Source organism: Chinchilla lanigera, unplaced genomic scaffold (genome assembly GCF_000276665.1).
Source record: "Chinchilla lanigera isolate Chin_1 unplaced genomic scaffold, ChiLan1.0 scaffold00122, whole genome shotgun sequence".
NCBI classification, from domain to species: Eukaryota; Metazoa; Chordata; class Mammalia; order Rodentia; family Chinchillidae; genus Chinchilla; species Chinchilla lanigera.
In genome coordinates this window covers 2,334,684-2,352,150 of record NW_004955523.1, presented here as the reverse complement: position 1 = coordinate 2,352,150, position 17,467 = coordinate 2,334,684, and the positions used below count along the sequence as shown (strand labels likewise).

Below are 17,467 nucleotides of genomic sequence, written 5' to 3'. Positions count from 1 at the left end.
AATCCCCAGCCCCTCTACTGAGGTTTTAAAGTTAATTTAAATGACGTTATTCTCAAAATTAATGACTTTAATGACTTTCAACAGTCACTAATGGCTATTAATGACTTTTATTTGTTGGTTTATTGCTGTGTTTTGCTTTCACTCCATTTTTGGTTGAATTCAGAGGAACAGAGAACCAGAGAAACCAACAAAATTCTTGCTCATATGAGAACTGGAACCAGTACCCTAAAACACCAGAATTTGATCGCTTCATTAAGCCAACAGACATGTACTGAGCTTCACCCCATGTCCAGCACCGATCTGATGTTAGATGACCACAAGTACAGAACTTGGGTAACATTTTGCTTTCTGCTGGAAAAAAAATGAGAAAGCTCTTCTGTGTGTGTGTGTGTGTCCTTTTCTTTTGAGACAGGGTTTCCTATGCAGTTCAGGCTGGCCTTGAGCTCACTCTGTAGCCCAGGCTGACCTTAAACTCACAACGATCCTCCTGCCTCAGCCTCTCCAGTGCTGGGATTACAGGTGTGCGCCACCATGCCCAGCTGAGAAAACTCTTCTTGAGAAATCCAAAGCCACCTTCATGTTTAAGAGAATATCAGAAAGAAAGAAAAAAAAAAAGAACATTGGGCAATGATGTATGCCCATGGCCTAATTGTCAAACAAGATTTTACTAAAAATGTGTCCAACAGGCCAGTAGCCAGTCTATTTTTAAAGTCCAAATGCTCTATTCCAACAGCAAACCCCCGCCACCAGGAAGGCCTACCAAACCTGTTTTCCCAGCACAGCAAAAATTTCCTTTCATTCTATCCTAAAAGGAGTGCACATTTCCTGTTTATCCATGTATGTGTCGATCACTTCGCGCAGATACAAAAGAATTTCGCAAACGCACGTTCTCCTAAGAGGACTGAAGTCCCAGGGCTGGCCCACAGCACTCCGCGCAGCTGGCGCGAGCCAAGACCGCTTCCTTGGGCTCGTGTCCCCACGGCGCGCGTGACTGGAGGTCAGGAATGCCCCGCCCGAGTCTGCTCGGAGGGTGGCGCTCGCACCTGGCCGCAGACCGCGCTCTGTGGACACGACCGCACGCGAATGCTTCGGCGCCCTCGCTCCTCTATGGACTCTCCCCCCAGCTCGGCTCGACGCTTACATCTAAACAAACGCCTTCCGCTTCTGCGGAGTGGGTACCACGCCCTCCTCAAGACGCAGGTCTCCTAGCACACCTTCGAGGAACCTCAGATGGGAGGCGCAGCCTCTTCGCCGCGCACCGACACCAAACGGGGCCCCGGGGAACACTGCCTGCGCCCCGGGAGGGTGGGAGGCCTCGGCAGGGAGGCGCACGGGCCGGAGCACGCGCCGCAAGCGCCTCGGCCCTTCTGCCCAGCGCCTCTTCCTTGACCGCGTGCGTCCCGCAGCCCTGAGACTCGCCACTCACGCTGTCACCGCCGCGCCGCGCCGCGCCGACGCGCGAGGACCGGGCGCGGCACACAGCGTGCGGAGGCGGTGGGAGGACGGAGAGCAGACATGCCCTAACTGCCAGAAGCGTGCGCTGCTGGGCGCGTCCTCAGCACTATCAGGTCTCCTTGCCGTTATCCCAGACAAAAACTCTGCAGGAGTGTTTCCCGTAAATGCCTCACTGAAGGAACAGGGACAACGGGACGAGGAGGACACTTAGTACCTAGCACTCCCCACCTCAGAAGCGTCCATCGTTTCAATTAGAAACAAGCGTTACAAGATGGCTTAATACATCTGTTATTCACAAGAAAGCATTCAGTCCTCCTGAAAAGAACGCGACACGATTCCAAGAATCGCGACAGCCCAGCAGGCAGAGACGCTGAAGGTCTTCGGAGCCCCCGGCTCTATGCGGAGGCAGAGAAGGAAGGGGCCTGGCCTCCACGCTGCGAGGAGTGCGGAGCGGAGCCCTGGCGCGGGGGCAGCGCAGGCTCTCTCTCCAGATTCCCCGAAGGACACAGCCTCCTTCCCAGCCCGGCCGCAAGGATGAACTGAGGCGGCGGAGAGCACACATGCCGAGCGCTGGGTCAACGATGACCCAGCCGGGACGGCGCCCCGCTCTGGACTCCAACGCCCTCTGCACCTGCAGCACCGCGCGCCGGGTGGTACTACAGGGGCGGCCTCGCCCGGGCTCACTGTTCCCGCGGCCCTCTGTACCTCTGCGTCCCCATATCCCTGGTAACCAATGAACACTGAACTAACAGACTTTTCCCCTATTAGCTCATGCGATAATCTGAATTCAAAAGTTCACACCACCCCTTCTCCATCACCCACATCACCGCAGGAGGGGAGATCCTTAGGAGGCAGAATACGCAGGGGTGGGAAAAAGGGGCTTAGGGATGGGCTGGCTCCCTTCTGCCACGTGAGGACACACGTTTGTCCTGGCTGAAGGAAGTACATTCATGGCCTTTGGAAGCAGAGACTCCAACCTCACCAGACACCCACCTGCTGGTGTCTTGACTGTGGACTTCTCAGCCTACAGAGCTGAGGGGGAGACTCCCTAATATTTATACGTTATGCAGTCCAGATATTGTCAGAGAACCACAAACAGACAAGACACTCAAATCCAAACCAGAGTTTTGAGTGCCTCTTACGTGCATAACATTCACACAGATGTCGGTGAACAAGGGAGTCAAAAACCACTGTCTAGTAGGACTATTCTAAAGTAGGAAGAACATGGTCAGATGGGAACGGGAACACGGGAGGGGAAAGAGGAAGGGGAAAGGGACTAAAGAAGGAAAGAAAAAATGGAAACAAAGCTTGTAAACGGGAAGGGGATAATATTGATGGGAGTGGAATGGGAAAAAAGAAGAATTAAGACATATTATGTACAGGTATAAATCCCCTATCATCATAGGGGACTGCCTATTACCTACCTACAGCAAACATGTACTGATTCTTTTTTTTTCTTTTTTTTTTTGTCTTTTTTGAGACAGAGTCGTGCTACGCAGTTCAGGCTAGCCATGAGCTCACTTTGTAACCCAAGCTGGCCTCAAACTCCCAACGATCCTCCTGCCTCAGCCTCCCTAGTGCTAGGATTACAGGCGTGCGCCAGCACGCCTGGCACATGTACCAATTTAAAAGAATAAAAATAAAAAGTCTCTGCCTCTGGGGACTAACCGGGGACGGTGTCTCCTTGTGGGGTAAGGACCGTGTCTGAGAACTACATAAAGGGGGTGGCTGCACGACACTGCGACGCCCGTGGTCCGTGCAGGACCAGAGCCGGGTAGTTCCTGTCCAGCGCTCTAGCATACAGTCAAGAGACAGCAATCATCCAGGCTGAAGATCAGGAAGGTGGGAAAGGAGGGAGGAGCTACCAGAAAGCCAAACTACCCTCCAGTGAGGACGAGAGGTCAGGCACTCACCTCTGGCCGGTACACATCTCTGCCCAAGAACCCAGCCTCCCCCAAGATGACCAGACGAACCAGGCAGGCAGGCAAAAGCCCTCGGGAAGAGGGATGAAATGAAAGCACTCTTTAAGGAGGCACCTGCCCTACGGTGTCTCTTCACATAGGTGCCTCCAACTCTCCCTGCCTGGAGCTGCCTAGGCCCTGCCTTCCTTCTCCCTTCTACACCCTCCCATTAGCGCTCCTCTGATCTCCCAGCCCCAGTCCAACAGGCTCTGTGTTCAGCAGTTCTAACCTCGGGGAAAAGTGATCTCACAGGAGGTCTTCTCAAAGCAGGCAGGAGTCCCCAGAACAGATCGGCCAGCCATCAGAAGCGCTTCTGTGCTACATCATCTGTGGGATAAACTCAAGGCCGTGCGCTAACAGATGCATCCGCGGGGAAAACAAGCAAGGTCACCTTAACACGAAACCTGCCTGCTCTGTTCACCTAGCTCAGAAAGCCAAACACCTGCCCCATTCCAGGGAACTCACTCACTTCAACAAAGCGGCGGGCAATAAAAGGAAGAGCACACAAGAAAAGAAATAACTTAAAATAGTTCAAGACAGGTTCCCTGCAAAGCTGACTCACAGGGGTTTGGACGGCTTATATGGGTCAACTTTACCCTAGCCCTGCACTAAACAAAACATTCTCCCAGGTTAAATGCCGTAAGTCCATAATAACTGCACCAGTCCAGGGCTCGGAGGACTCACCAGAGGCTGAGCAGAAACTCAAGGCACATAACAGAAGCCTTTTCAACTTTCTGTCTGAGTCATCCCTGACTCTGGTTCCCAGTAATCCCGTTCAGCGACCCTGCTACCTCACCACCACCACACAAAGGGGGCTTTTTACTGGGATTTCTGTGAGTGAAAGGCAGAGTGGGGGAGGGAGGCTCTGCCACTCATCCAACCCTTGCTTATTATTTTGACAAACAGCTCCTAAGTAGATCTACAATTATTTGTTACTTTTTTTTGTCTTTTTGAGACAGGGTCTCACTATGCAGCTCAGGCTGGCCTTGAGCTCACTTTGTAGCCCAGGCTGGCCTCGAATTGGCAACAATCCTCCTGCCTCAGCCTCCCAAGTGCTGGGATTACAGGCATGCACCACTACACCTGGCTGTTACTTTTTTTTTTTTTGACACAGGGTCTCATGTGATAGGTAGTGCAGGCTGGTCTTGAATTCACTATGTAGTCCTGGCTAGCCTCAAACTTACTGCAATCCTCCTCCTGCCACCAGGCCCAGCTCATCTGTTACATTTCTACCTGGCACCTAAGAAACTAGTAGTAAACAGGTTCATATTCTGAGCAGAATTCTCCCAAAGGGTAACCAGCTACAGCACCAAGATCTGCCCTTACACTGGCCAGTTAATGAGGAAAGTGAGAAAGTTCAACCATTCAGATGATCATGAGCCATCACCTCGTGCAGTACTGACCAGAATCAAGGCCTGGGGATTTCGGCCGACCTATCTGAAACAGAAGGGCTGGAAAGAGCAAGCTCCAGGAAACCACCCGGCCCAGGAGCCAGGGGACAGCAGTCAGGCGGCCAGGAGCAAGTGAGACTGAGACAGAAGCGGAACAGAGACGCAGCACCCTGGCCGGTCGGTGTGCGGTGGAGAACTCCCCTACGGTAAGAACACCCCCCCATGATTTTCCATTCCTGAATCCCACTAGCAGTCTCTTTTAACCAATTCAAAAAAAAAAAAAAAAAAAGAGCAAAGTCTCAGTACTTAGAGCAGCACTATTCTGGACTGTAAACAAGTGAAACAGCCAGGTGACACCCTGGGCCTCCTCAAAGGAGCAGTCTCAGTGAGATGACCAGGGACTCTTCTGGAGGGGAGGGGAGAGGACTCTTATCTCAGGTTCCCATTTGCAGCGCTACTTCTGAGCAGCAGGGCCTCCCTGGGTGGACACTCTGTCAGCCTGTAATTGACCGTTCTTAGGCCACTGAGCTTCCTTCTGGGCCTGCACAACCAGCATGAAGACTTCACTCCAGAAGTCTTAACCAGAAAAGCTTGCCAGGCGTGGTGGCGCACACTTGTAATCCTAGTACTCAGGAGGCTGAGGCAGGAGGATCATTGCAAGTTTGAGGCCAGGCTGAGCTACAAAGTGAGCTCAAGGGCAGCCTGAACTGCACAGCGAAACCCTGTCTCAAAAAAAAAGACAAAAAAAAAGCTCCTGGCCAGACGTGGTGGCACACGCCTGTAATCCCAGCACTCAGGAGGCTGAGGCAGGAGGATCACTACAAGCTCAAGGCCATCTTGGGCTACAAAGTGAGTTCAACACCAGCCTGATCTGCACAGGGAGACCCTGTCTCAAAAAGACCAAAACAGAAAAAAGAAGCAAAGCAAAGCTAAGTTCCTGTGTCTTCCTAATGTTCCTTCCAGCAGATCAGCTGGCATGAAGGCAAAACAGGCTAAACTTCTCCTCAACTTGCTATTCTGCTCTATCAGAAAGAGGACAGCCACAATGAGTTTGTAGAAAAGAGATAGAGGAAGCCAGGCATATTGGCACATGCCAGTCATGTCAGCACTTGAGAGGCTAAAGCTGGAGGATTGATGGAACTCAAGGCCAGGAGTTCAAGGCCAGCCTGAGCTACATAATGAGACCATTTCAAAAAAAAAAAAAGAGGTAATAATTTTTAAAAAAGGAAAAATTTGTATGTGCTTTGTTTTGTTTTGGCAAGAGGATTGAACATAGGGCCTTTACACTGAGCTACAACCCCAGGCCTTTATATTTTTAATGTTGAGACAGGGTCTCCCAGGCTCACAGTTGCGATCCTCCTACCTCAGCCTCCCAGGAATGTGCCACTGTGCCCAGCTTTCTATGAGGTTTTTAAATACAAGAGGGGGCCGGGGATATAGCTCAACAGTACAGCCCCTGCCTGGCAAGCACAAGGCCATGAGTTCAATTCCTGGTATTAAAAAAAAAAAAAATACAAAAATAAAGGGAAAAATAACTTTTAATGTCCAACCCATTTCTACCTGGACCAGTAAACATTCTGAAAAGCACGGTGCCTCACTCCCTCAGGACCCCACAGATAGGAAAATGCATCCTCTTCTGAGAATCCCAATTGCTGGAAACTCCGATCTTCTAACCCTTGATTTATTTGCTGAGGGCGTTGCCTCTGGCTTCAGGAAATTGTAGCTGACTTGTCAGCAAGACTGTTTGTTTATTATGGGCTCTAAATAATGGATCTGTAAGTCCTTTGGTTTTTCAAGTACACTTCCACTGAAGCCTAGAAAAAAAATTAATGAATACAACCCAGAAAGACTAATCATTTCACTAGATTACAGAATATGCCAAAAGAGAATACTGATTGAACCAGCTAATTATTTCTGAAAAGCAAACAAAACCAAAAGAAGTTGGAAAATCTGCTGTTTGGTTAAATCTTTTTTTGTTCCTGATTTATTTCCACGTCGCTGGAATCCAGATCTATTAGATTGAAACTTTAGGAGAGCAGTTTCTCTCTCTCAGCACTGACATTACGGACCAGGTGACTCTCTTTGTAGGTGCTGCCCCATGGCCTACGTAAGGTACTCAGCGGCACACTGGCCTGTACCCACCAGCCAGGGGCGATGGCCCCCAACTTCCTCCTGTGACACAAAAAGATGTCTCTGGACACTGGCAAAAGTGCCTGGAGAAGTGAAATCTATCCTGTCAACAACCACTATGTTAAATAATACCAAACGATGCTAAATTAGCTCTTTATTACACCATCAGGTTCTCAGCTTTACCAATTTAGATCAATAAAATCGGACGCAGTAAGAGTGTGGTATATGCACAAACCAAATGCCTAGGAGTCACTAGAACTCTGATTCCCTCATTCCTCTAGCCAATGGGTCCGATTTCCTATTTTCTACCTACAAACTGTGCCCCAAATTCAAATTCATCGATGTCTCTCTATATCTAACTCCAAACACATCTGACCTTTGGCAAAAGCCTCCTATGCAGCCTCTCTAGGGTGGGGTTGGGGGCAATTTTTTTTTTGAGACAGGGTCTCACTCTGTAGTTCAGGCTGGCCTCAAACTCACAGCAATTCTCCTGCTTCAGCCTCCCAAATGCTGGGATTACAGGCATGTGCCTCCACACTTTAGGTTTTTGGAACAGGGTCTTGCTCTGTAGTTCAGGCTAGTCTTAAATTCACTATGTAACCCAGGCTGGTCTTGAAGTCACGGTAATCCTCCTGCCTCAGCCTCTCAAGTGATGGGGCAATTTTTTTTATCCATTTAGGCTTTCAAAAAAAAAAAAGTTAATTCTCCAATCACAAGCAACAAAGGTTAGGAAACGGAATTGGAGGAAACCATAAAAAACAGTAATAACCTACAAGATACCAAGATTATTCCTATCAACAAAATTGAAAATGGTCAAATTTATGAATACTTAGAAACACGCAAGAAAAGAATTCAGGGCTCAATTCATATAGAAGAGAGTTCTTCAACAATAATACCATACTATCTCATATTTACAAAGAATTATTTCAGCCAGGAATGGTGGTGTACACCTGTAATCTCAGCACCCAGGAGGCTGAGGCAGGAGGAACAACATGAGTTCTGAGTCTAACCACAGTGAGTTCAAGGCCAGCCTGAATTACATAGCGAGATCCTGTCTCTAAAAAACCAAAAAAAGAAAAAGAAGAGGAAGAGGAGGAGGAATCATTCCTGCTGGGGAAGGTGGCTCACACCTGTAATCCTAGGACCCGGGATGCTGAGGAAGATCACTGCAACTTCAAGACCACTCTGAATCACACGGGGAGACTCTGTCTCAAAAAACAGATAAGCACTCCTGACACCAAAGTAACCTCTTTAAATGTTAGCTATGATGGTTTTTTGTTTTTTGTTTTGTCTTTTCTGAGATTGGTCTCACAATGCAGTTCAGGCTGGCCTTGAGCTCACTTTGTAGCCCAGGCTGGCCTCAAACTTGCAACAATCCTCCTTCCTCAGCCTCCTGAGTACTGGGATTACAGGCGTGCGCCACCACCCCAGCTTGCTAGCTTTATGAATCAAAACCAGAACCCAGCAGCGGGGCATGGTGGCACAGGCCTGTTATCCCAGCACTCCGGAAGCTGAGGCAGGAGAATCCTTGCAAGTTTGAGACCAGCCTGGGCTACAAAGAGAGCTCAAGGCCAGCCTGAACTGCACAGCAAGACCCTGTCTCAAAAAGACAAAAACAAAAAAAAAGAACCCAACGGACACTCATAGAAATAGTTCAGAGGATAAGAAAACGAGGTTCTATAATTTGCAATTCTCTAGCCGGGCACAGTGGGGTTCATGCCTGCAATACCAGCTACTCAGAGGCACAGGATCACAAGTTCAAAGCCAGCCTGCGAAACTCACCTATCTCAACATGAAAACATTTTAAAAAGGGCTGGGAGTATACAAGGGTCCACTGAAAAATATGGTGAATATTTAAAATTTTTAAAATTTGTAACAGTTAGATACACTGTCATTAAACTCTCTCAAAATTCTCTCACTTCAAACACACGTAGCCTATCATTCTTGCCACTGTTTTTTTCTTCAGACAGGGTCTCACTATGTAGTTTAGGGTGGCCTTGAACTCACTATGTAGCCCAGGATGGCCTTGAACTCACTTGCAATCCTCCTGCCTCAGCCTCCCAAGTGCTGGGTCTTGCCACTTTCTGAAATAGTTCTTGAAGTCCTTTTTTTTATGAGTGTCTTTACAAGGTATGATCAAAAATATAGTGAATGCTACTGGCAAGTGCTATCCAATGGCAAAGGCCAACTTGTAAAAATATTAGTGTGTCTTCATCCACCCTAGAATCTGATACCACGTGACTTCTGGCTCTTCCCTAAAATCAAAATGACCAAGGTAAACACACTAACTAGATTCCGGACATCAAGGCAGCCAGGGCAAAGCAACTAAAGACACAGAAACATTTCCTTGCTTCAAGAAGGTGGCAAAAATAAAAAAATAAAAAAGAATGTGGCAAAAATATGAGATAAGTGTGTTCAAAGCAAGGGGGAATATTTTGAGGGGGATTAATGACAATGTGTCTTTTTTTTTTTGAGGCAGGGCTTCACCATGTAGTACAGGCAGTGACCTTGAACTCACTATGTAGCCCAGCTGGCCTTGAACTCACAGCAGTCCTCCTGCCTCAGCCTCCCAAGTGATGGGTTTATAGGCATGTGCCACCATACCAGGATGTATTTTTAAAATTTAAATACTGCATTTTTAATTACTGATAGCTTAGCTCTCCCTAATTTCAACCCCCAGTACCAAAAAAATTAATAATATCTAAATTTAAATTTCACATTACCATTTGATAAAATACCCTACCTAAACAGCATATTTTTATAACAGCTCAAATATCTATTAAAAGAGTAAGTTATAGAAAAGTCACTGAAAGAAATACTAGACAACCTTTAAATATTGAGACAGACCTGAATGTGCTGGTAAAAAACAAATCCCACAAGGCAAGTACAGCACAACATGCACATTAGGTTCCATTTCTGTTTAAAGAAAGGATACAGTGCATGCATATATTCATAAGTATACATGAAAAATTTCAGAATGGGATACAGTTAACTGTTATTGGTGATTATTCTAGAAAAACTAAGTGTATGAAGTAGTACATTCAGCCAGGCATAGTGGCACACACCTGTAAACCCAGCACTCCAGAAGCTGAGGCAGGAGGATCGCTGTGAGTTTGAGACCAGCCTGGGCTACAAAGTGAGCTCAAGGCCATCCTGAACTGCATAGTGAGACTCTGTCTCAAAAAGCCAAAAAAAAAAAAAGAAGAAGAAGAAAAAATAGGACACTCTTCATTGTATACCTGTTTATATTACTTTACTTATTTACTAGCTCTGCGCATGATACTAACTTTAAAAAATTTGAGGCTGGTTGCAGTGGCACATGCCTGACACCCCAGCACTCAGGAGGCTGAGGCAAGAGGATCATTGTAGGTTAGAGGCCGGTCTGGGTTACAAAATGAGTTCAAGGCCAGCCTGAACTGCGTAGCGAGACTCTGTCTCAAAAAGACAAAAAAATTTTAAAAGTAGAGTAAGAAATAAAAAAATTGAGATACGACATCACAACAATCAATCCACTAATATTTCTGCCAGGCGTGGTGATGCACACTTGTAATCCTAGCACTCGGGAGGCTGAGGCAGGAGGATTGTTGTGAGTTCAAGACCAGCCTGGGCTACGAAGTGAGCTCAAGGCCAGTCTGAACTGTATAGCGAGACCCTGTCTCAGAAAGACCAAAAAACAATTAAAAAATAAAAATTAAAAAAACCTAGTATTTCTATGCTGATGAAGTGCTTACCATTGTACACAGTACTGTGTAGGACATAAAATCCATCCTGTTTCCAGGAGTTTACACTCTAGCTGAATTTGTAATTTGGTTTGTTTGAGAAAAGTAATTATCGAATTGTTTGGACACTGATCTAACACAAAACTAAATCAGATATTTTTCTTAAGTACTTTTGTTTTTTATTTTTGTCTTTTTTGGTTGTTTTTTTTTGTTTTGTTTTGTTTTGTTTTTTCTGGTACTGGGAATTGAACTCACAACCTTGTGTTTGCCAGGCAGGCACTGTGCCGCTGAGCTAAATCCCCAGCCCCTGTCTTTTTTTTTTTTTTGAGACAGGGTTTCACTACGCAGTTTTTTGGCTGGCCTTGCACTCACTTTGTAGCCTCGAACTCACAGAGATCCTCCTGCCTCAGCCTCCCAAGTGCTGGGATTAAAGGGATGTGCCACTACGCCTGGCTTTTCTTTAAGTATTTTTGTACTTACAACTCTGTAAGAATGAATATCCACCTACAATGAATGAATTTTGTGTCTAACTCATTAGGTCCAACCAACACTGCTTGGGATTAATAATGTTATTTCCTGAGAAGTGGTAAGAAGGGAGGAAAAGCAAGAAGAATCTGTACCAACAACCCCATTATATACACACTGCATACTACGTGAAGGGAAAAAGACAACGGACAAATATCACCTCTGGGTAGCTGAATTTGTCTCCACTACGTATTTTTTTACATTTTCTTCATTCTCTACTAAGAAACATGCACGTTTTGTTTTGTTTTGTTTTTGAGACAGGCTCTCTACGCAGCCCAGGCAGGCCTTTGACTTCACTACGCTCTGGAACTTGTGATACTCCCACCTCTGCCTCCCAAGCGTTGAAATTACAGATTTGAGCCGCAGAGCCCAGCAGGAATATGCATCAATATTACAAAAAGGGAAAAAAATAAAACAAAAAACCACCAACCGCTAGGGAGGCAGAGGCAGGAAAATCACAAATTAAATTTAAGGTCAGTATGAGCAAATTAGCAAGACCCTGTCTCAAAATGAAAATAAAGAAGTACTCTGCACCACCCAGGCTTGATCCCTAGTACTGGGGAGGGCAAACACGGGGCAAAAAATACATCCTTTCTCCTCAAAAACTTTCTTTTTTAAAGGTACTGACACAATATTCATGAGGAGTACGAGCTCGCCTAAATCTTCCTCTCGCTTTAGGGAAGTCATAGCAACACAAACTGACTGTCCAAAGGCTGACACAAGGGGGACTCAGCTAAACCAACAATCATCCTGCACGTCCAAACGCTCCATTTATAAAGTCTGCAGCCCACAATGTCAATTAGCGCATAATCCATAACGAACACATTATTGCTGACAAGGGAGGCAGAATGGGATCTGGATCACTCTCCTATAACTCTGTTATTTCCTCTCACCCAGTGAAGAAAAGTCTGTGCTGGCAAAGGCTTTAGCTGACAATGGAGGTGCATAGGAAGTGTGATGCAATTAATTTCCATCAGCTTATCCAGTGAGAAAAAAAAGAGATGAAAACCACTGCGTGGGTGATTAGGAACTTTCTCAAACGGTAACTTCCACGGGTAACTCTACCCACCTGGAGACGACAAAATCATCACCACTAAAAGTACAGTGCGTGGACCACACGTACCCCACAGACACTGCTAACAAAGGGCCTGGACACTGTCCCAGGGCCTAGTGGTAAGTCCATCCCATTCCTAAACTCTTGCCACCCTCTAAGCAATCCCACCAAGTGAGCGGGAGTCACAGAGACCACGCAGCCGGTGTGTGGTAACACAACAATACAGTGAGCAGTGAACTGGGACGTGAACCAAGCTGCCTTTTCTTGAAAGCCCACTGCAAGGCACAGGCATCGCACTAATTTCATTTGGAAGCACAAACATCACACCAGCCCTTTCCCAGTCACTCCCACCCGCCACACACTAGGAGCTCCCAGCTTGCTCTTATCACAGGATACCCCCTCCCCCAGCTCAGAATTAGACCAGGTACCCTTTAGTCATCCTAGAGGCCTTCACTGGCTTTCACCAATCAGAAGTCATTATGCTTTGAACATTCCCTGGAAATTTAAATTGAAACCTAATCTTCAAATCTGTAAAGTGCCGGGCGTGGTGGCCCACGCCTGTAATCCCAGCGCTCAGGAGGCTGAGGCAGGAGGATGGTTGCAAGGTCAAGGCCAGCCTGGGCTACACAGTGAGCTCAAGGTCAGCCTGAACTGCATAGTGAGACCCTGTCTCAAAAGGACAAAAAAAAAAAAAAATTGTAAATTGATGGTGAAGTAGAGCCTTTAGAAAGCAACTGAGATAAGATAGGGTCATCAATGTGGGGCTCTCCTCAGCAGATGGATGGCTTTGTAAGAGAGACCTCCCAGGCATGGTGGTACGTGCCTACAACCCAGCCTACTCCAGAAGCTGAGGAAGAAGCACAAGTTCAGCCAGGCATGGTGGCACAGGTCTGTTACCCCAGCACTTGGGAGGATGAGGCAGGAGCATCTATGCCGGTTAAAGGCCAAGCTTGACCACAAAGAGAGTTCAAGGCCAGCCTGAACTACAAAAGCCAGACCCTAAGGGAAAAAAAAAATCACAAGTTCAAGGCCAGGTCTGCCTGGCCAACTTAGTGAGACCCTGTCTCAAAAGAAAAAAAAAATTTTTTTTTGGTCTTTTTGAGACAGGGTCTCACTATGCAGTTCAGGCTGGCCTCGAGCTCACTTTGTAGCCCAGGCTGGCCTCGAACTTGCAGTGATCCTCCTGCCTCAGCCTCCCGAGTGCTGGGATTACAGGCATGCACCACCACGCCCAGCAAAAATTTTTTTTTTATAAAAAGAAAAATAAATAAATAACTGGATGTGTAGTTCAGCGGTAGAGCACCTGCCTAGCAAGTGCAATGCCCTGAATTCAATCCCCAGTAAAATAGGGAAGAAGAGAGAACTAAGCTGAAGCGTTTGCACCCTACCTCACCCCATGATGCCCTCTACCTTGATGCAGTACAGCCCAGACGCTGGTGTCCTGCTCTTGGACCTCTCAGCCCCCAGAACTTTAAGCTAAATGAATCTTTATTCCTTTTAAATTACTTGCGCTCAGGTATTTTGTCACTGCAACAGATAACAGACTAAGAAACCCCTAAATAAAACAAGAGGTTATCTGGTAAGAAAACTGACCTTGTAGAAGGCTTTTTTTTTTTGGCAGTGCAGAGGATTGAACCCAGGGCCTAAGACATACTGGGCTGGCACTGTACCGCTGAGCTACAGCCTCAGCCCTAAAAACACTTTCTAAAAGACCTGCCTCTCTAAATCAAGGTAACAGGTTCATGCCTAATTCCTGACATTCCCACAGACCCAATGTATTTCTTTCCCTGGATATGGACAGTCCCTTATCATTGACAACTGCTCACAACGTACCATGTGCTCTCCATCAGAAAACTGTGTTAGAACAACTCTCCCTAATAATAATACTAACAACAGCGGCCATATACTGAGCATTTATTACAGGCTGTAGAACACTGTCTCCCTTCATCCTCATAACCCAAGAAGTAGACATAGTTCCCTTTTTTAAAATTTTTTTTCAGCACCAAGGATGGAACCCGCGGGCACTGTACCACTGAGCTACCTTCCCAGCACTTTTTATTTTGAGACAGAATCTTGCTATGTTGCCTCCTGCGTCAGCCTCCCTCTGTGCTGGGATGATAGGCCTATGCCACCACATCCAAATTCTGTTCCCATCTTGTAGAGAAAACGGGCTCAGAGAGAAAAGTAACTCAGCCCAAGGACAGGCAGCTGATAAGTAACTAAATCTGACTCTAGGCAACCGAAGCCTTCAGAGGACTTGGCTTTTGATGATTAAAATTCGAACACTCGCGGCCTTATCTTTTGGAGATCTACCTTCCCACAGCCGGTGTGCTCCTCCTCCTCCCCATCTGAGTCCCGCCAGGCCCAAGTGCTTACCTGAATCTCTTCGTTTTCATCTACTAGGAGGAAACTCACGACCTTCTCAGTCATCTTCTTCCTCTTGGTCTCTTCGTCCATCTCCTCCGCCTCCAGGGACTCCTGGATCCTACTGACATTGTACACGGTAATGGGGTGTCTCCTCTTGCTGCCCCCAGAATGAGTTCTCTTCTGGCACTCCAGGCACAGGTTGTTTTTGCAGCTCTGGCACCTCACAAATGCCCTCTGCCTAACTCCTGGAGAATGCCCGTTGGGGCTCTTGCAGATGTCACAGTAAGGGACATGGCCGGCTTTCAGTCTTATGCGCTCGTGGTTTCGCAGGCGCTCCTGCCGGTGGAGCTCCTCCTCGCAGCGCAGACACTGCAAACTGCAGCACTCGTCACACTCAAACACAGCTTCGTCCGTCCCGCTGCAGGCGTAGCTCTCCTGGCACATCAGCCCCGGGTTCAGGCCCTTCTCTGGCAGGGAGGTCTGGGCACTCATAACGCACACTGCTGAGGAAGCACACCCACCATGTAAGAGTCACCGAGCTCGCCCCAAGGCTGAAGGAAGCGGCCCTGAGTCCAAAGACCGCACAACACTTCCACAGGGATCTGAACTCCTTAAGAAAGAAAAACAGTCCTATTATAATCCTTCACACATGCACAAATACTCAGATTTTTAATTTTCTGCTTCTCAAACTCTCGTATCAGCAGCAGTGTTGGCTTGGTCTGACGGTTTCATCTTCGGTAAAGTGCAGACAAAGATATAGTCAAAATGAATTTGGAAGTCTTTGATGGCAATCTGAGAAGGGTGTGGCGTTACGGACGTGGGCTAACGTGCAGGGCCTCAGCCACAGTGTGTTGGTAATGAAGTGGTCAGGAGCTTTTCAGAATAATTCAACCTCAAGTCAGTATTTTAGGGGACACCTAGAATAGAGGAAGGAAAGGGATTTCAGTCATCTAGAAAACAGAAGTACACCTTAAAACAAAACAAAAACAACAAACTCCATTTTTCTGCAGTTTAAACCATATTAGGTGTGGTGGGATGTCCCTGTAATCCCAGCACTTGAGAGGCTGAAGGAGACCAGTTTGGGATATAGAGTGGGACCTTCCCTTTTAAAGAAACACAAAAAAAAAGTCAGTAAATAAGTAAAGCCTAAGCCAGGCGTGGTGGCGCAGGCCTGTAATCCCAGCACTGGGGAGGTTGAGGCAGGAGGATCACTGTGAGTTCAAGACCAGCCTGGGCTACAAAGTGAGCTCAAGACCAGCCTGAACTGCATACTGAGACCTTGTCTCAAAAAAAAAAAAAAGCCTATAATCCCAGCACTGGGAAGGCTGAGGCAGGAGGACCACTGCAAGTTCAAGACCAGCCTGAGCTACAAAGTGAGCTCAAGGCTAGCCTGAACTGCACAGTGAGACCCTGTCTCAAAAAGACAAAAAAAAAATATACCATATGTAATGTACTTGGGTGTAGAGAATATCAATGTAGTTTTGAGTGTAAATGTGTGTGGGTGCTGATGATTTTGTGTTTTCTTTGGGAGTGGAAAAGGAAAACAATTCAAGATGAGAAATTACTCCCAAAGATGCATTTTTATAAATTTTACTAAAGAGTTTTGTTTAAAAATTTTTAAATGAATAAAAAAAATTTTAAAAACAGAAAAACAACAAGAAAAAGACTGATTAATACTAGGTCAAAATTACTGAGAGAGGAAAAAAAAAATTACTCAGAGAGTTCTCATTTTTTTGCTTGTTTTGTTTTTGGCGTTGTTTTGGGACAGGATCTCACTATGCAGTTCAAGCTGGCCTTGAACTATGCTGCCCAGGCTGGCGGCAATCCTCCTGCCTCAGCCTCCGGAGTGCTGGGATTACAGGCATGTACCCCTACATCTGGCTCTCATTCTTGCTTGTAAAACCTAAGACAGTCTTACAATACTAGCTATTTCTTCCCAAAATCATGGCTAGGGTTTCTCCTTTTAACAAACACCACCTTTAGGCCCAAGGCTTGCGGTTCTATTCCCCAGACTAAAGTCATGTTCACTCAGATATTAAATTCAGAACCAAAATCACTAAGCAAACAGCCCTTGAAATAATCCTCTGCACCCCTACCTGCACCTCACAACTGGGAGATGAAAAACGAGGTCTGTAAACACCTAAAGAAAACAACAATAAACTTTAAACCCATCGCGGACCCATGCAGATCCAGTTATCCCTGTCACTGTCTGAACTGTAGACAGACGCTTCGTAAGGACTCCGCATTTGGAAACAGGTCCCGTTTTCACGCTCAAAAACAATAAAACAATTACTGCACTTCCTTTTGTTGCTTCTGCAGGGGCAAAACAAAAAGTGAGCAACAGGAGACAGGATTCCTGCACTACGGTCCACCGTGAAAGCAGGCCCGCAGAGAGGCGAACCAACAATTTTAACCTCTGTCACTCAAAAATAAAGATGAAAATAACCTCCGACACAAAGAGAAAAAGCGACAGCCGGGGGAGGAAAGGGGCTGGGGTCCCCCGCGCAATCACGCTCCTGACGCCCGCGGCTCGGCCCGGTCCCAGCGCCCGCAGGGTGGAAAGTCCTCCGGGGAGCTTCACTCCTCCCTGCTGCAATCACTCTATCAATCTTATTTTCAGATAAACAAGGAGGACAAGGGAGTGACCAGGCAGCCGTGCGGACACCCCGACCGAAGCCGTGCCCGACCGGCACCCAGATCGGAAACAGAAATCAAGACTCGCCCCGACGGAGAAACACAGAAACCCACCCCCGAAGGACGCCTCGCTCCCTGCAGGCCCCGCGCACACGCTGCCCACCGGGCCCCCGGCGCGGGCGCTCGCCCTGCCTTCCGCACACCACGCCGCCACCGGCCGAGGGGCAGCCG

General features: G+C 47.1%; 1 protein-coding gene across 2 annotated transcripts in view; it reads right to left on the bottom strand.

Annotated features, from left to right (window-relative positions):
• The window catches only part of Zfyve1 (zinc finger, FYVE domain containing 1), a 54,438-nt gene that overhangs the window by 36,462 nt on the left and 509 nt on the right, over positions 1-17,467 (bottom strand). The window contains exons 1-2 of one of the 2 annotated variants that reach the window (XM_013507165.1): positions 17,351-17,467; positions 14,612-15,519 (exon numbers count right to left, since the gene is read on the bottom strand). In XM_013507165.1, the coding sequence (XP_013362619.1) occupies positions 14,612-15,094 (483 nt within the window). In that variant the 5' untranslated portion in view covers positions 15,095-15,519; positions 17,351-17,467. The remainder of the gene's footprint in view (positions 1-14,611; positions 15,520-17,350) is intronic. The other variant, XM_005409432.2, reaches the window with a different exon arrangement.